This window comes from Talpa occidentalis, unplaced genomic scaffold, assembly GCF_014898055.3.
Source record: "Talpa occidentalis isolate TD23 unplaced genomic scaffold, MPIMG_talOcc4v2.1 talOcc4.2, whole genome shotgun sequence".
Taxonomy (NCBI): domain Eukaryota; kingdom Metazoa; phylum Chordata; class Mammalia; order Eulipotyphla; family Talpidae; genus Talpa; species Talpa occidentalis.
Genome location: NW_023602073.1, coordinates 116,587,758 through 116,607,970, shown reverse-complemented (window position 1 = coordinate 116,607,970; position 20,213 = coordinate 116,587,758). Strand labels below are relative to the sequence as shown.

The window sequence follows — 20,213 nt, the reverse complement described above, 5'->3', positions numbered from 1 at the left end:
CACCACCACTACTGACACATTCTTTTGTGTGTGTTCCTTACATCTAGTCAGGCATCAATCTTTCACCTATTTTATGAGATACTGTTCAAGTGCCTTTGAAATGATACTCGTATTTCTTTCTCTCCCACTCATATTCACTCTACTTCCATGCAGCTTCTGTGTTTATCTCCTAGACATCTGAATGAGAGAAGTAGTCTCCCAATCAGGCTATTCCTCCCCTCCATAGTACAACTCTTCTCTCTCTTCACTGATAATGCCCCTAAGAATTACTCCCTTCCCCCCATTGCTTCTTATTCAAAAATCTTCAATGAGATTTTTCTATTACATCCGTGGTCATCATTATATCAACATTTATTAAAATTATGGGTAGTGTCTTTTCATTTTTACATGTTCATTTTCTTCTTTTCATGTTTGATTTTCCAGTGTGCCTGACACATCATAGATGATGAATATGCTAACTGTATATTTAATTACTAGACAATGGGAGTTTGGTTCTTAACTTTCAAGACTTAGTCTAAACACTTCTTAAAGCCATTTTATTTGCTACTTCAGTCCCAGTCCTAATTGTTTCATTCCTCTTTATAATTATACAAATATTACTATAGCAAAAAAGAGAGTATGTAGTTTGCTACTTTTGTTACAGATGCAAAAGTTTTCTCAATTATCTCAAAGCACAAATGCTACTGAAAAATGCTGCTGAGAAAATGGTAGCAACACCCCCACATAAATCCAAGGATAATTGTTTTTTGCTTGCTGAAAACAACTCCACAGTCTGTCATTACCAAATTACATCATAATGTATAATGAGTATCTGGGGCTTATAGATCTATTTATAATATATCCAGGGTTTGTGGTGTAACCTAATTCTTAATATAAATAATATGAGGCATGTTGTAAGACTGCAGAAGAAGCCTGCAAAGTTAATGGAAGTTTCCTATGATAGGTGATGAGTTTTACAACAGATCTTTCAGCCAAAACATGAAAAAGAAACAGAGCTAGATGGTGTATCAAATTGTATTAATTTATATGTAACTAATCCTTCACTTCTGAATGTCTGTTCATCCAGATGGTCCTTGAACATTCATTCACTCTTAGTTTATAAACAAAATACTTGATTAGAGACTTTCCAAATCTGTAGAAACTCAAATGGTCTACAAGATACAGTTTCTTTATGTGTAAAGATCTGATATACAAATGTTCTTAAATTATATTTTGACCAAATGGCTTTATTCTTTAATTTGATATTCAACGGAGCCTTTGCCTGCCAATCATCAGTACACTTCAGAAGTAGTATCAACCTTGAAAGAGTAACCCAGTCTTTAAAAATATTTCCATATATTTTCCTTTTATTTCTTATTATCTTTGTTAAATAGAGAGGAAAGCATGTAAAATCTCATCAGTTACATAGAATTGGAATACTGCTATGTAACAGAAATCATGACACTAACACACAGGAATTAAAAGCCAAGAAACTCTGGTCCAAGCTGAATTAAGTCTTGACCTTGTAAACATTTCCATAGGAGGTAGAACATACACATTTGACGTTTTGTCAAATTAGGGATAGTAAACAATGATTCCGAGATCCTAATAAATTAAAGTCATTTTCAAGGCATTAAATAAACTTTTCTCTTGTTAGGAACCAAAGATAAAATGGCACACAGATTTTTAATAAATTAACACATGACATATTAAATCTTCATAATTGAAATGTTTGCATCTTTAAAACTCCAGTGGTTTCATAATTTTGAATCTAAGATTAATAATAAGATCACATTTAAAACTATTTGTGTGCAGGGCAAACTCTGCAAATGTCTCCATTCACTATGGAGTTGGCCATAGTTTTATACCAATGACTTGAAATACGATGTCCTGCCACTGCATGTTCCATATTCTTACTCTGATGGCAGTCTGAGTGAATAATCTTTGAACAGTAGAGATTGTTAAAGTTTCATTAAGTGCCTCCAGCTGCTGTTCCCATGAACACAGTATTGATGGGTGGTAAAGAGGACACCATTTCTCTACCATTTGCGCCATGGGAGTCCAGGGTTTCTTGAGCTGGGTACTGAGTGGAAGCTCCATACATACACTGGGATGAGGAGGAAGGAATTGGGGTTTGTAGGTTGGATGCTGTGAGGGAGAATAAAACCAGTAATTAAAAATGGACTGACCTTTACATTGCAAATGCCGAATCACTGTAAGCCACTATATTTAGTTTTGCATTTAGCCTAAATAGCTGTACTAAGTTTGAGAGTGTATGAAATTCAATTTGAGAGCAATCCCCATATCTTTTCTTCCATTTCCCTTGCTAGGAATTGCTATTTCTTCCGCGCATTTCACAACTTTAAGTTAAGGAAACTCAAATTTAAGTCAAACTTGAACTTGGACAACAATAACCAAAACAAATCCCCAATGTACTGCCTCTTTCCAGCTGCATCTCCACAACTGTAGCTCAAACCTCCCCCTTCTCTTACAGGGCCAGTGAAGCAGCCGCCTAAGCAGTCTATCGCTCTCATCTTTGCCCCCACTTTTTCACCCCTCAGACATCTTCACGAAAGTGGCAGTGACTTCCTTTAACTTTTAGAACAGTCTTACCTCCTTTCCCTGGTTCCTAAGACCATATGTAAATTGATCTTTCTTTCTGCTTTATTGTTCTACACTCCTTTCTGCATTCACTATGCTTAAAACTGCCTTACCTAAAACAATTCCTCTATTACTGTCATTTTACTCTAATCAACTTCACAGTACCTGAAATTCTTTTCAATACATTTGTCTGTGCATCCAATGCCTTAACTTCCCCTTCCAAGATATAAACTTTCTATAGACAGAAACTCTGCTGATCATTACCAAGCTCTTACTCCTAGAATGTAATTTGGCATTTAGTTCATTCTCAAAATATGCAACTGACTCCTTGACACTGCATTTCCTACATTTATGGTTGCTGCCTTCTCACTGATGTTTTCCTTATTTTTCTATCATCTTTTTTGTCACTAAAAGTTTTATAACTAAGGAAACAGAGTGGCTCCTAACTTCTCTTGCACTACTTACCCACTTACTCTAGTTCCTCATTCTACCCTGAAGCGCTCTTTGCAGTTTCCTTGTAAGCCAGTTCTGACAATAAAGCCAGGATTCTACCCTACACCCAAGCTATGCTTCATCAAAGCTCCCACTATCTCCACGAGTAAATAGCACTAATAGTAACACTAGCAACATGGTGCGTTTTAGTATCTCAGTGAGGAAACTTCCTGAAGTGGAATTTTCTGCTTCATTAGAGTAACCTAGAAGCAATGACCATCTGCAGACAGCATGAGATGAGCTGCTAGACTCTGCTCAGGAGCATCTGTGGCCATCACGGGAAGGGAAGAAGTGCTTCCTATTGAATTATTGGAAAAGCACACTGAGTGTGGAGAGACGGCACTTACCTACCTCATTTTGCCTCATGCTATGGTTGGGTGTCAATGCCTTTACATACGCTAGTCTGAAATCCCTTCCACTGGAAGATTTCAAACATCTCATAGAAACAGTAGCACTCTGCCCTGGCTATATATTTGCTTGGCTATATATTTGCCCTGTGATACCTTATTAGTAATTTTAGAAACTAAATCTATACATCAGTTTTGGCCCCCTTCCACCTCACTGATTTATGGAGCCACTCTCCTGGGGCTGACACTTTCCTGGCACATGTTGTAGAATTTTCTTACAGATGGCAAACTGGTGGAAGGAAGATGCTTGTGGACTTCACGGAAAACACACTGCTTTGCTTATTTTTATATAAACTGTATGTTATGGAACAATAAAAATCACAACACTTCTGACAGGCTTGCTAATCACATTTCCGATGAAACTGAGAAAATGATAGCAACCTCAGTCAGAGGACTCAATATTTTAAACAGGATGTGGCTGGAGGGTATTGATGGAGATATCGGATCCAAAGGCACTTGTGGGCACTGCCCCTGGGCCCCACAGTGACACAGAGTGAGAGAAGACATCACTCCCGCTATCGCAAACTTACAGTCTTTTAGACTGGATTTGACGGGTGATACTGATTTTTGCACACATCATAGATGTCCACTATTCTTTTTGGAAAGAAGAACAGATCTAGCAGTATAATGCATATATGTATATGTATACACACATACACACATATACCATATATATATATATATATATATATATATATATATATACACATACACACACATATATAAAATATATAGTAAGAGTATTACTAACAGGTACAAAAAAGTAACTTTAGGTCCAAAGTGATAAATCAACTGTGGGAATGTGAGTACCCAGTTCACTGCAACACTTCTCCCTCCAAAATATACTGTGTACCTGAGGTTAATGACTTTTTAAAATGTTTTCAAGAACTACTAAAATAATTTACCTACTACTGGAGGACGACAGGCAACTGAAGATGACGTGTCTGCATAAAATGAACTAGTCTGCTTTCTACTACTGTCATCTAAAATGTTAAGAGGATCATGAATGTCACTGTAGGGAGGCAGTGAGCGAACACTGCTGATGACAGAAACATGCTGATTCACCATGGATCCAAGTCTGTGAGACTCTGGGTAGTTTATATTGTTTCCATAGTATCCTGTAATAGAAAATGTTGAGAATTTTCTGTTAACATATTATAAAGATCATACCAAGAAGGAAAAAAGAGACTAGGTAGTACCATAGAGCTCTTAAAATATTCTACTGTAACTATTATGTTCACATCAATACTTACTATAGAGACAGGCTGTGTTTATGTGTGGATATTGTTTACTATGCTGTTTCTTGTATTTTTTTTATAGTACCTAGGACTTATCCTATTATTAATTTTGAGACACAGAATACCTTTCCTATTTCCTTTATCTAAATTAACAAATTCTACCTATGAAATAAAAAGAGCACTGTTAGTCTCTCACAAAGATTGCACTCCTTGTAAAATACTGATTTTATTTACAGATTCATGTTTCTGTAAATAAAGGATTGGTCTGTATTTGGTAGCAAAGCATAAGAGAGCTAAATTCAGAGCTTATTTTCCTGGTTAAAGGAGTCAACAGATCTTTCCACTCTCTCAACTTCAAATGTTTCATTAGCATGGTTTTTATCCTAATCTTTAAAATCTGCTGCTAGTTCTCCAGAAGAAACATTAATTCCTAAACATATTTTCAAGAGTCAAAACATTTTTCTCTGGAGCTATTAAGATTGGTCTTAAACATATATATTGACATAGTATTATTTCCTCATGTGTGACATTCAGAAAGGCAACTTTAATAAAACCACAGTTAAGGACATGTTCATAAGTTGGAGAAATTAGTTTCAAATGTGTTTCATAATCTCTAGAGCTTGACATGGGATGGCATGCTGCTCAGCAGAGGTAGAACTATATGTTTGATTTTGCCTTATTGCTACCTCAAAAGCCAGGAAATTTTTTTTAAATGTCAATACCATTAGGCGAATTAGGAGGCAATATTGCTCCTTGGCAGTTGGTAGTCCCTGTGTTGCTCAGGAAATTGTAGCTTCCTGTACTTAAAAACTGCATACTCTGTGAATCTTGGCCATGTGGGGATGGTCCATAGCTAGAAGGTGGCCGAGAGTTATATGGAGACCCAGCACAGCTGCCACTGAAGAAGTCTCTAGAAAGTTGCTGTTCACTCCAGGCCACGCATCGACCATGCTCTGGGCGATGAGGGTAGAGTCCTGATGGTGGCTGGGGCTGCATTCTAAACATAGTCTGATAGTTAGAGTTGGCCCCATAGAGGTCATGGTTGGCTTGGGGAAGAGTAGGATAAATGGACTCTGAATATGTGGAGCAGTGTGTTGGAGTGGACAGTAGGGGGCCCACACTTGGAGGTCTCCCTGCCATTGGTCCTTGATTAATGACACTTCCTCGGCTTGCCATGGCTGGAGAAATGGGTGGTGTCATCAGATGACCAGTGTTCTGGGGGAGCTCCATTTGATCTAGAAAAAAAATCACCAAAGCTTTCACTAATGCACATTAAAACAGATGGGCTCAGACTTTTATTACTGACAAGATTTATTGATATATCCTTTTTCCCAACTTACTCCTTCCTACCTTCCCCAAATAACAGGACTTGGAAACACCAAAAATCTAGGTTTAAAAAATACCATCACAACACATGTGTGCTTCACAAAAGTGGAGACTTTTAGAGTTAGTGACTATTGAAGAAAGTCTAGAAGGCAGGTTCTATAAAGATCATTGTTCTGCAGATATGATCATTTTTCTACAGATATGAAGCTCATATCTAGCTTGGGAAGAGCCAGGATGTCTGCTACTTACATTTATCTAGAAATAGAACTAAAGCTGATTGGTAAGTGATTTGATTTTCTGGGTAAAAGAAAAAGGGAATCATGTCAAAATGGCTATGGCTTCAAAGCAGTCAATTTAAAACATGCAAACACCAGAGATAAGAAATAGAATTGTGAAGGTTACCAATTCCCTGGGCATCTGATTTTTCCATTGGGGAAATTAGACCCTTGAACTATAAGATGCTTCCAGGTTTAAAATTCAGTATGTCCAATGAAGTGTTTTACATAAAGGACTTCTAAAGTGACGTGTAGAAATAAGCAGATTGCAAGTATTATCTAGTAGCTAATTCAAGTTATAAAATATTCAGTTTAACACAAAAGGAATCCCAGACCAAGATGAAATTATAATGGTTATTCTAAAGTAGCCTAAACTATTTTTTAATTCACTTTTTTATTGAAGTAACATTGCATTATAATGTTATAGAAGTTTCAGATATGCAACATTATACGTCAACACATATATATATATTACCTTAGACTATTAAAATTCCAATTCTTTATGGAACATGTCTCCTCAAAACTAAAAATAAAAACAGCATACTTTTTTACCTTCAAAACATATCAAGGATTTCAAGTACACCTAATCTAATTTTATATTCCTCTAAATGAAGATAACTAGTTTCATACTTCTGATATAACTTACACAGTGTGTCAGTGTGATACCTATGTTTATAATGGAACTGATAAAAATGTGAGGGTCAAGTTGGTGAAAACCACACAGGTAAAGGGTTATTATAAGTCAGTTAGGATAAGCCTTTTTGTCTGGAGGTTATGAGGACAGACAAACGCACGGGCTCCTGAGAGATGTGTTGAGCCTAAGGGATCTTGGGGTCCCACGGTGTACCTGAGAGCGCCATGTCTTCGGTGCTGCCAGTGGGGAATGGGTGCAGTGCAGGGGGCAAGCCTCCAGGCTGACTGGGGGGCAGAGGAAGGTAGGCTGCTTCCACGTGGCTTTCATTCTTCACAGAGTCATTGGAAACTGAGCTTCCTTTGTTACGGTTGGCTAGAAAGCATGAACTCGGAGAAGCAGTGAAGGCAGCTTTACTTGCATCTGGAAATATTTTTTTTTTAATTAGGAAAGCTAGTCATTCCCCAATTCACAGTAAAAGAAAGTAAAAGTAAAAGAAACTGAAAATGTTTTATGGTTATGTGATAAATCTGGAAACTCTAGAGAATGTTTTCTATGAGAAATAATGCTGGTGGATCTCTGGTCTTGGCCATGATGCTGGGTCTGATTGGCTGCAGATTTATGAGCTTAGGGGTGTGCTCTGGGGCCACTACATAATCCATGCTGGAGTGAAGTCTTGAAATTGCAAATCACTACATACTTAATAGATGTGTTCCCTCCCATCTCTAAATTGCTATAGAAATTATTTCTACACCATTTATAAGATTGTACTGTGTATTGTCAGGAGTTAGTTATTTTTGCACTATAGTCACCCTCCATCTTTATCTAAATTCTCAGAAGTGAAGAACATCAAATCTCTGTCCTTTCAGGAAAGTACACTGACTATGTATAAATGCAGGAAAGAAAAAACACTGTTCCAATAGTGTTAGCTTACTCTGTTAGTAGCAGCATGTATGGGGGAAAACCCTGATTATAAATCTGCTTAATATATGCTCTTATAAATTCTTGAACTTAGGTTTAAACAAAGAAACATACAAAACAAGATATTATATATTCAATTACCTGAATTCTTCATATACTTGTCCAATAAATTCTGTAATTCCTGCTCTTTGTCATTATTAAACTGGGTCTCCATGGCCAGGAGAATGTATTCATCAAGAAGCATTCGGATCAAATGGAAAGAGCCTTGTTTATGGACAGGGAATGGGAAGGGGACATTGTGAGATGAAATAAAGGAGAGAAAGAAAAGGAACGAGAGAGAGAAGTCAAGTTATCTTTGTGACCATCTCGCAACACTCTGCAAGGAGCAACTGAAATAAACAAATACTTGTTGGACTTTAAATGACCTGCTAAGACCAACATGCTTAACTTGGGTCTCTAATCTTTCTGTGGACTGCCTGCCCACCTCACTGTGTGCACTGTCTTGCTAGCTCTTTGGCCACTAATTACATCAAAGGAAAATACGGATGAAAGTGAGGCATGCTTTATGCTTTAAGAGGGCACACACTGGAGAGTGATAAGCTTTAACTGGAGAGAGAATGAGCTCTACTATGCTCTATTTCTATTTACTTTCTACTAAATAATTAGTCAATGGCCAATATGGTTTGAAAAAAAAAATCAAGTAAGAAGATGTCTTTCTAGCATGAAACAAAATAGTCTTTGATACAGAAAAAACAAAAAGCTAAAGAGAAATTTTCATATGGATGATGTCCTGGAAAACCTTAAACTTCTTTTAACTATTCAAAAGATTTCCTAATATCAGTCTGTTCATAATAAATTTGGGCTTCAATGCTCATTGTATATCTTAACATGCCTTAAATATAGTTAAAATATTTTTTAAAATAGACTCAATACATTTTGTTCATCCCTCAATATAAGCTGACCAAGTTTGTCTAATTGCATTGAAAATTAAATAAAAAAATTTAACTGTAGTTAATTGCAATCTGTTTAAAATGTGAAGATTTCTCACAATGCAATTACTAAATGCAGAGGTACTGTCCACTATTTAGAATAACTACAAAATAAAAATCTCAGAAATTCTAAGGAAAAAAGAATTCTACTTTTGCAAAAGACAATTTGAATCAATTTCTTTCACAAGCAATATGGATTAAGGAAAGATGGTCCAGAAACATGAAATTGATTTCTGGAGTGGAAATATATGGGTTCCTAGAAAAAGATGTAAAAATTACCCATATTGCAATGTGTGGTTCCTTTGGAAAATACTGTATTGATTTTTGTTTATTTGCTTATTTAATGAAGAAAATGTATCCAACCACGGATAAAAGTAAGGATGATAGCTACTATTCATTAAGAATTTTCCAGGAGATGGGCAATTGTTTTTTATTAACATCCATCACCTCACTTAAGTGCCAACACAACCTTATGAAAAGAATATTCTGTCCTTTGTACAGTGAGTGGAAAGTTTGGTAAAACCCACCAAGAGAAACAGTGTTAGGATTTAACTCTGCATGTGGTCTAAAGGCAAAACCCAGGCTCACAACTAGCATTCTCTACTGATTTGGTGTTCAGATGTGATTTGAGAGATAATATCACATGTTTAAAAACTGATAGGAAATGAGACTGGGATATAAATGATTCAATTCATTTAAGAAGATTTTTATAAAGCACAGAAGGTACCAAAACTGGATGCATTGTTCAAGGTGAGATTATGCATTACTCGAGCACCAAAGAAGCTCCACTTAAGCAGAAAGTCTTGAGCCCTCTTCTTTAATGATCTTCCATTTTGTTTGCTGGTCTAAAAGTAAAGGAACAACATGAAGCCATAAAATTTGTCCTCTACTGCATACAGCCTATGTTAGATCACGAGGGAATTAAATTGTCTGACAAATGGACAGATGGCAAGGTATGCTATTTATTTCATCAAATAAAGTGACCTGTCCAGGGATTTTAATTTTAGTCTGCTTTGTTGCCATTTTTAAAGTTAATAGATCTCTTCTATAGGGTTTTTTACTTAATAGAATTAGACAAAAAATGAGATAATTTACAAAATATTTTATCTTATAATTTTCCTTTGATAGAGCTGTAAAAAGAACAGAAGGTAAAGTGTGAAGAAAGGGTTATATATTTCTGTGAATGATTAACTCAAACTTCTCAGGTCCTGAATGATAATCTGTTTTCCTTCTAGGAGAAAAAAAAGTCCCTACACTATAACTAGTTTCCTTGATATGGAATGGCTAACTCCAACTAGTGATGGATATATTTGCTCTTATTGCCTTATTTCATGATGGATGACTTGAAGGTTAACTGAAGGAGATGAAGCAACCCCACATAAAACACAAAATTCTGAACTCCTGGAAGTCAAACATATCAATGCTGAAAACCATGTTTTCTGTCACTGTTTATGAAAACTTGATTTTTAGAAAAGGGTCTCATGTTTCCAGGTTCTAAGTCTTTCACCTCTGATGTTACTCAGCTGTAAATTTATTGACAACAGGAAAGGCATGAACTGAATTCGTGCCCAGGGCTCTCACATATAACAAATATTTTGAGATTTGGACTGCTTTATTTGAAGCGGTCCAAAAGCTTTTCATCTTTACTTCCTTTCAGTCTTAATATTTTATTTATTTATTTTTTTACTCATGTAACATACCATTATGTTACACTGTTGCTTGTTTATTCACAATATAGGACTTTCCCTCTAAGGTGTGTCACCATAGTTTTCTACCACCAAAGCACACTTATTCCTCTACCATAGTTTATTGCATGCTCCTTCTCCCTTCAAAAGCTTTCAAAGCATTTTTACACAGCCTGCCACCTCTTCCCTGCCAGTCCAGAAATTGCAGTTCTGCATTTACTCTTAACAAAAATTTTATTTTCTGAGTCTGTCACTGAAAAGTACCTTAATAACTCTTTGCTCTACCACCGTGTCCAACCATTCAATAAAAGCCTCCACAGTGGCATTCTTCTTCAGGAGATCTTTCAGTTCTTGGAATACAGTGATTGAGTCATCTATCCAGGAATAAAAGATAGGAAAGAAAATATTGCACTCTACTGTGAACCCAAGAGAAAACCTAAAAGTAGGCACCATTAACAGTTTCATAACATGAAAGGTAAGGACTGGTAGATTACCTTAAAACTTTTAAAGGAATTAATTTCATATTCTGAGGTCAGTAACAACAACAAAAAAAAACATTCTCAGTATATTACTCTTCAAAATTTTAATCATAAATGTATTATCTTGGTTTATTATGTACATACTAGGGAAGAATAAGTTGTTAATATAGTTGATGAATGGGACCTCCCTGGTGGTGCAGGGGTTAAAGTCTTAGCACTATCAAGCTAAGGCCAGCCACTGTGGCAGGAATTCGATTCCTGGCCAGGGAGCTGACCCACATGGCAGAGCAGACCTCTTCTGTCACACCCACTGTTCCCCTCAACTGTATATTTCAGTAGATCTGCCTCTTCTGCTCCCCATTCTGTCTCTGGTGAATCCTCTCAGCACCCCCCACCTACCCCCTGCACCTCTGGCCTACACCCCAGTTCTTGCATGCATAAATAAATACAATAAATCTTTAAAAATATATAGTTGACTATTTATTTTTAATCTAATGTTTTCATTAAATGCAGCAGATGAGTTGAGCGCTAATGAATAAACTAAGTTTGTTGATTTCCTGCTCTCTGAAACATCCTTTATCTTTAGCAACAATTAAATCCTGCACTGTAGAATTGAACCACTTACACGAATAATCCTTTATCATGTAAAATTTAAAGGGGAAGATTAGAACTATCATTTTATTAGTGTTTGAGGTTTACTGACTCTCAAAGGGTAATATAATTTTATATGAGGAAATAGAAAGCAGGATTGAGATTGGACTGTCCCCCAGAGAGCAGTCCATTTTTTGTGCTGTGGCCTATAGCACTGGTTTTTTTCTGGAGAAAAATAGGAGGGGAAAAGAGGAGTGGATTGCTGTCACTTAAAACTGAACCTGCTTGTCTAGTCTATTGGCTTGGCAGGCTCTGTGAGAGGGTCCACATCTGAGCAGGGTGTCTTTGCTTTGAAAAACAGTATTGTGTGGTGATACCATTCATACATATCATATACCAAAAATCTACAATACATGGAATTGTGTATACATGCAATATAAACTGGAAAAAATTCACTAAACTCAAAACCATTTTATTTCCAGATTATTTGTAGGCATTAGGTATCTATATGACTTTAATTTTCCTCTTAAACTTACTAAATTTATTCAGTTTTCCACAATCAATACTGTTTTAGAGGACACATTTTATTAAGAATGGTCCTGGAAACCAGGGTTTCTTAAACAAATGTGATTTTGTAGTCTGAGAGAACATGTGAAAAAGTCTACAGACATTTTAGTGGTCACAGTTGGGGAGAGGCTGCTATTGGCACCTAGTGGGTAGAGCATCCCACCCAAGATGCTAAGTGTGCCAAGGCTGGGAACCTGCTCTAAATAGAGAAAAGACTTACGTTCAGTGTAGATATCAGATTCAGTATCTGTGCTGCCCGAAATGGTGAGAAGGGCCTGAGACCCAATACTATTTAAGTCAACTTTTTCAATATCAGATACCATAGAATTTACAACATGCTGGTCAAAGAGCGCTGGTCTGGCAATCTGCATAGAAAAAGCAAAAAAGACACTAAGCTATAACATCCTAGTCTATCTATAGGAAAGTTTTAGTTGCTAGAGAAATAGTTTCTAGAGGAAAAATGTCAGAAATAACTTTTTGTTTCTTTAACTTAAAGTAATATCTAAGATTTATGATCACCTCTGAAAACTATTTTTGGACTTAGAAAATAATTTTTTCATGGTTATGAGATAAAGATTTTGCAATGTTACCTTTCTTATCTAGAGCTATTTTAAGTGTCAGTCTTAAAATTTAGGGAGCTAAATACATAAATCTTTTAAAAAATAAAATAATTTTTTAAAAGGGGCCTCCCTGGTGGCACAAGGGGTTAAGTGCAGCACTATGAAGTGGTCTGCAGCCTCTTCAGTGTGATTTTGAGCCCCGACCAGGGGGCTACCCACATGGCACAGCAGACCTCTCCTGACTCGCCCGCTGCTCCCCTCAGCAGTGTACTTCAGTTTATCTACCTGTTCTGTTTCCCACTCTATATCTGGTGAATCCACTTACCCCCACACCTCTGGCCTGTACCCCAATTCCTATATGCATAAATAAATAAATCTTCAAAAAATATAAAAATAAAATTTAGGGAGCTAGAAACCTTCATAAATCAAGCAATCACTTGAGGAAAGGGAAAATATATTTTCACAATATATAAACATGTATTCCTAATTTAAGAGTTACTTTTTTTCCCCTCCTTATTTAAGAGATCCAGTGGTTTTGGGTCTGAGGGCTTCACGTCAAATATCACATGGGTTCATTTCCCATAAACTGAATTTTTTTTAAGTTGGATTCATGTGGAAAATGAGAATTTTATATTTTACATTGCATCAGAAGGTTTTTTTTAAATTTTTTTATCTTCAAATAATTTTAAATTTCATAAAAAATGGAAAGATAATGTAATGCACTTCCATGTACTCTATCCAGCTTCTCCTAATATGTCATTCAACGTATAACTACTGTGTGTTACCAAAATCAGGAAACAAACTTTGGTACTGTTTATTCACTAAGTAGTGGCATAATTCAAAATCCATCAGTTTTTCCACTAATATCCTTTCTCTGGCCCAGCATTCACTTTAGAATCTCACATTTCATTTAGTGGTTGCCTACCTAGTCTCCAGTTTCTGAAAGTTCCTCAGTCTTTGTTATCAGAAGATTGATTTTTTACTTGGTCACTGAAATACCAACGTACCTGAGCAAGATGCAAGAAAGATGTTTGTCGTTTCAGAGAAGATACAAATCTTCGTACAATGGGTATTTTCTTGTCAGTTAGAGCTTCTGGTAAGTTTTCCAAGGATGAAACAACCCACTGTTCCCAATTTTTAGCAAAATTTCTTATGTCTGCTAATAAACTACAAAAAAAAGCCCTATGTGTTAAATGTTGAGTTGTTCACAATGCAATGTAGTTTACTGGAGGGATACTATTCTATAGTTTCAAGAACTTAATTTTTAAAGTCAGACATGACCCTGGTCTGCCACTTGTCATCTTACTCAAAATCCTCAGTCTCCTCCAACATCAATTTCCTTATCTGTTACACAGGAATAAGTTTAATGTCCATGTCACAGGATTATTATAAGATCTAAATGAAATCATTTATAGAAAGTGCTTAGATTAAAGTCTGGCATGCAGAGAATGTCAAATAAATAATACTTGATTATTAAAGTTAACTCATGATTCAATCACTTTTATAAATATTTCTGGGGAAATGTATGAAAATAATTTCCCTTATCTTGGTTCCATGAGAAGTATCACATTGGGATCATAAAGCCATATCAGGTATTTAATATTAGTTTCTAGAGAAATATTCTTATAACCCAAATATAACTGTGGGATAAACAATCAAAAAATGTACTAATTTATAGAAACCTACTTAGAAAATTGCAAATGTTGGTTGTGTATGTTATATCAAAATTTAAAAATCAGTCAACAATCCACATATTCCCAACAAAACAGATTTAAGTATGTGTGGGGTGGTGCGTGTGTTGGAGAGCAGTGACATAGTACAGGAAAAGCAATGAGAGTTTGGAATTAAACAGTTATAAACTACAATCCAGGCTCTGCTTCCTACTAATTTGCTGATATTGAATAAATAAACTTTTTTCTATTTCTAATTTCCTCACAATAGTTATTTTGGGATCATAATAGTTATTTTGTAATAGTCTGATAAGTTGTGTGTAAAAATTTCCATTGTTCAATGATAAGGAATTAGTTATATAAAAGTATAGCACTTTTCAGAAGTTGGACATCTAAGCAACCATTTAAAAAGATAATGATGTATACTTGTTGATAGAGAAAGATTTTTATAATATATTGCCATAGTAAGCATACTTCAGTTTCCATTTTTAAAAAGTGTATATTTAAAGATATTCCTAGAAAAAAGTCTATGAGATAATAACTAAGAGTTTAAGAATATAATGAGTTATGAGTGATTTTTAAATGCAGTTATGCACATTTTTCACAATCTACAATACATGTGAATTAATTAAGAGACAAGTACATAAACAGTCCCTTTCAGGCTTGAATAGGAATTAAGTGAAATAATTTATGTAAAGTCTCAAAACCCACATTGTATTTAATAAAGGTCTGTTATTATTACTATAAATCACATGCTTGATATTAAGTAAATAGGGACATTTTGCCGTGACAGGGAAGTGTTGAGTGTACCTAATTCAGAGCACAGATTACATGCGTACAGACCAAAAGCTGATAATTTAAACCAACTATTTTATAAATAATCTAGAGAAAAATGTAAATCCAAACTAAAATTTATTAGCCAACATGTATTTTTTGAGTACTATGTCTAGTCTACATTTATTTGTATCCCAAATTCCAAAATAAATTTGATGATTTCATTGTTTTCAAAGAAAATTTTCTTTTTTTTTCAAGTTTCTATTGCTCTTATATAACAAAAAATTTTGTGAAAAATCTTCAGGTATCATTTCAATTTGAGATTTTTTATCTTCATTGAAAGAAAGCAATTAATTTTGCAATTAAGACCAAAGTTAATAACAATAAAATAATTTTCTGATTTTATTATCATTATTTGTCATTGATTTTTCCAATTTATATTCCTCTAGCCAGTTTCATTGAAGAACTTTTTCAGTCTCCCAAAGGTCAACCACACTTAAATATTTTTCACCAGGGCAGTTGTCAAGTTAAAGGTATTTCTGGATTGTTACAGCAATTTGTTCACAGAGATTCAAATATAAGAGTTGAAGCATATATCTTGCAGTTATTACAAAGAACAGCAGCAGGGAAATTTTCTTGGTAAATTAATGAATTTCAGCTTAATGTCTTTATTATAATGTATAAGATTGAACTCTATACTAAGAAACTACATATTTTATGGACTGGACGTACCTTTCAGGCATTTCTTGCATTGTTGCAGGAATGAGTACATCCGTAAGAACCTTAATACAGCAGAGAAATTAACATAAATCCTTATATAATAGTCTATACAAAGACATATTATTTTGCAATACTTTTATTCCTTGCTTTCCAGAGAACAGCATGTTAATTGATTTCTGGAAATTAGAGTTTTAGCTCTAAAATGAATATATGCATGAGGTAAGTGTGTGTGAGTGTGTGTGCACACGTGTGTGCATGGGGGAGGAGAAAATTTAGAAATATTGTAATATTGGGTTAAGAAGATAACACTAATGTACTGGGTAGAGAGTTAATTATCGGAATAAAAGGAAATTTGAAGAGAAGAGCTTAGACTAAGTCCTAAATGTGGGTGACAAAAACAGTCATCTTTCTTCCCCTTTCTGGTTACTTTCTCACGCAGTTATTATCACAATCAGTTATTGCCAACTAAACATTTTCATTCTTAGACATCTTATTCAACCCAGAAAATGAGATAATCTTTCTACTCCTTTGTCCTTCTTCAAATTGAATTTGAACTAAAGGAAGAGAATAAACTGTGCTTACTTCTCAATTCTTATACTTCATTGAAGGAGGGAGAACAGAGGATGAGAATATGGGCTCCTCCATTCTGGTTCAAGCCTACCTATCAAGTCTTGTTCTGAGAAGTTGCTTTCTGAGCTGAGTCTATTTAGTTTTTGCTTCATTTCTGCAACTAACATGAATTAAAAAGGAAAAAAAAAAGGAATTTATTTTCTTAATGTTTAACAAGGCTACAGTTTGGGTTTTCCTGCTGACTCAGGTTATTTTTTAAAAGGAAAGCTTTTGCTTTTCCTAATGACAATTTAACAGGTAAATGTACACACGCTTGCTTCAAAGTACCCAGATTGCACTAAAGTTTCTCCCTCAGCTTTGACCTTATTGCAGCTCTGACTAAAGAACAAACTCTCTGGAGTTCCCCCCCTCTCCCAATAATAGCTTGGCAAGAAGGCAACTAGCTATGCTTTGTTCAGGGTGTCTCTCCACACCTTAGTGGACATATGGGGACTCTTACCTGGTTCAAAAACAAAATAAGACATTAACACATTAAAGTTAGAAATTTCTAAGATTTTTTTTCAATTAATGAAAGCAGAATTCATTAATTCTGCTTTTTGCCCAAACATTGATATTATTAAAAAAACACTGTGTTATTTAAACTGAAAATACCTTCAACAGTTAATTAAAATGAAGTTTTCATGTGTTAGTGTGTCACAGTGCAATCATTCTCAATTTGAACAGAACTTGATTTTTTGTTGAATGTAAATTTATATTAAAACACAGACCATTAAACATACACTATTAAGCTGCTTATTTTCTCATTAGAAAAAAAATGGTGTACCTTCAGTAATAAATATAAGTTTATTGAAAATATCTTGCAAAATTTTAGCTATAATGCTCTTCAAAGAAACATATGATTCATGTTTAAGATATTCTAAGGTTCTTACCTTATAAAGAATCGAGTCACAAACACAGAAAATGTCAATGATAACAGGGTTTTCAAGTAGGGGAAGAAGATGATCAGGCATTCCTTGCCAAAAGTGTAATAAAAAATGCTGGATCTAGTTGCAGAACAAAGAGTGTGCACATTAACATTTTTTCTTTACATGAACTCACAGAGAGAACAGAAGAATTTGGTGAGCAAAGCATTCTTTGTCACCCTTACCTCTTCAAAGTTTCCATTAATTGCATTGTCCAGGATACATTGGCAGTGAGTTTTGTACATCATTATGAGGGTATCAACCTATTTCAAGGAAGAAAAATCTTAACCAAAGCATCCTTTCAACACTGCTTTCATCTGTTCTTTCACCCAAAACATGTTTTCTAAACTCTCGTTATATACCGAGATTCGGGCTTAATGCTGAAGAATCAAAAATAAAGGCACAAATCATATTTGAAGGCATTTAAGGGAGCAAGGCAAGCAAAGGGACAATTATAGTACAATAGGAAAATAGTGATGAAAGAAGGTGTTTGTGCAGGGAGCTATGGACCACATCGAACTCTACCACTTAGCAGGCACACATTTGCACAGGCTGTTTTATCTCTGAGGCCCAAGCTTTTTAATCTTCAAGCATGGTGGGAATAACATATTCTCATATGGTATTAAGATTAAGTAAAATTATATGACACACAGAATAATGCCTAGTACACAATAGGACCTTACTAAACATTACCTAAAATTAACAATGTTATGAAATGACACATTGACTCACAAAAAACTGAACATTGAATATATATTACGTAAGTCTCTATTTTTTCCATTTCACCACAAATACTTGGACCACACAGCTTTAAAGTTTTAAGCATATTCTAAAATTTACACTGGATTACAATTAGATAATCTAGCAATTCAGCAATACTCAAATCTAAAACTCTCTATTTTATAAACTAGTAAGTTCCCTACCTGTTAATGATTGTGTGACCTATGAGAATGGAAAGATAGCCTATAGGTCAAAGGTTTGAGTTTTGCCTTTGACTATCTGGATTTGAATGTCAGGTCTAATATGACACTTATTAGCTAGGAGATGTTGGGCAAGCTACTTAACATTTGTGTTTTAATTTCCTCATCTGCAAAATGGAGATGATAATAGCAGTGAACATGTAATAAGGTAGTTATAAAGACTAAATGAATTATCACATGTAAAGCGATTGTAATAATCTATAACACATGTTAAGAAATTGACAGATGTTAACTATTTTTATCGTAATAGTATCTAGGGTAGTGATGATGATAGTAGTGTTCCTATCCTAACCCTTTGTTCTTTGACCTTTTTCCTGCAGTCAAGTGACAGCACACATCTTTGTAACCTAGCTCAGAGGGGGATAATGACATACAAAATACCAACTTACTTCCAAAGAGGTGTGCTGACTACCGGACACCTCTAGAAGGATATGTCACCGAGAATGCCATTTAGATGTGCTCTACACATTAGGCAATACTCTGTTTTCAGATGGCTCAACAAGACATATTTTACAAATAAAAATAACAGCACAAAGAATTCATAACTATTGTCAAAAATTAACCCTTTGAGACCCAAAACCTATAAAGTACAAATAAGATTTCATCTTTAATATATTTCTATTTATTTATGTCAAAATTTATTCTTTTACACATGTAGCATAAAAAACTTTAATCACACTATTGGTACTTCACTCATTTATTTAATATACACATAGTCTTCAGACAGTAATCTTTAGTTATAGTATACTTTGCACTCTTTATAAACAGCACTTTGCTCAATTTTCTGAGAACAGACATCACAGAGGACAGGAACTGAGGCAATGTTTAGTGAGCACAGTGAGGGGGTGGCAATAGCCTTAAGTGACATTTGATGAGGCAGAAAGCAGGTTGTCAGTTTCACCCAAATACCGCTGAGGTGAATTAAGTAAATTCCTACTGGGTAATCGCCAGCCTTCCTACCTCAAGAAAGCAAGTACTTAAAATACTTAGCTTCAGCCCCACCCCTCCTTGTAGGAACTGACAAGTTACCTGAGGAACTTAGTTACTGGCCAAAAGATAAAAGGTTAGGACCCTGCTGTCCTCAAAGGACAAAGAGGAGCATTGGTAACTGGTGCTCAGGATGGGGATCTCTGGGGATGAACTTTGAAACCAGGGGCTATTTATGCATCTTGATCCCTGAGTGAGAAATAATCTACAGACCAGTTTTTCAAGTTCATAGGTAAGAAATTCCTTTGGAGGCTAGCAGAGAAACTGAAACAAACTATTAGAAAATGTGCCTCACCTCCATATTTTTCTTTGTTGCTCTCCCCACCCCCCATTCTCTCACCAGGAATATTTACCTAGTAAACTACTGATTGATGTATTTGCATGTAAGCAATTCTCTCTATAAAGGTCACCTAATGATACCCTCCCCCAAAGAAATGTGTTCCTAAGGTCCCACTGATTTCCCCCCAAACTGCCAGAAGTTAACATTTACCAGAGGTTTATCAAATCTTAAGTCATAATATCACATATTCTATGTACAGGGTTAAAAAAAAAGAATATGATAACTTGGAGAAATGTGTTGGGAGAGAATAGTTAGAAGTGGACATACTTCAGAGGCTTGCTTGGAATCTGTACTGAGAATTATCTTCAGTTCTTTGTTCTTAAATGGGGAAGTATGTCTATCATCAGAATGAAGCAAAAGTTACTGTGCATGTCTATTTATTTATCAATAGGTTTTTATTACGTGCTATTTTTAGTATTTGTTTTTACAGAAAGCCCATTACTAAAGCAATAGAGCTGCACATTCGTTA

The 20,213-nt window shown here is 35.2% G+C and overlaps 1 protein-coding gene across 1 annotated transcript in view; it reads right to left on the bottom strand.

Moving 5' to 3' along the window:
* Window positions 1-1,340: 1,340 nt before the first annotated feature.
* RFX6 (regulatory factor X6) overlaps window positions 1,341-20,213 on the bottom strand; it is a 48,610-nt gene continuing 29,737 nt past the window's right edge. Inside the window, exons 8-19 of the mRNA XM_037520296.1 lie at window positions 17,623-17,700; window positions 17,405-17,518; window positions 15,918-15,967; window positions 13,749-13,908; window positions 12,402-12,546; window positions 10,809-10,918; window positions 9,587-9,704; window positions 8,012-8,134; window positions 7,166-7,372; window positions 5,440-5,952; window positions 4,385-4,597; window positions 1,341-2,127 (exon numbers count right to left, since the gene is read on the bottom strand). Coding sequence (XP_037376193.1) covers window positions 1,952-2,127; window positions 4,385-4,597; window positions 5,440-5,952; window positions 7,166-7,372; window positions 8,012-8,134; window positions 9,587-9,704; window positions 10,809-10,918; window positions 12,402-12,546; window positions 13,749-13,908; window positions 15,918-15,967; window positions 17,405-17,518; window positions 17,623-17,700 — 2,007 coding nt within the window. The 3' untranslated portion in view covers window positions 1,341-1,951. The remainder of the gene's footprint in view (window positions 2,128-4,384; window positions 4,598-5,439; window positions 5,953-7,165; window positions 7,373-8,011; window positions 8,135-9,586; window positions 9,705-10,808; window positions 10,919-12,401; window positions 12,547-13,748; window positions 13,909-15,917; window positions 15,968-17,404; window positions 17,519-17,622; window positions 17,701-20,213) is intronic.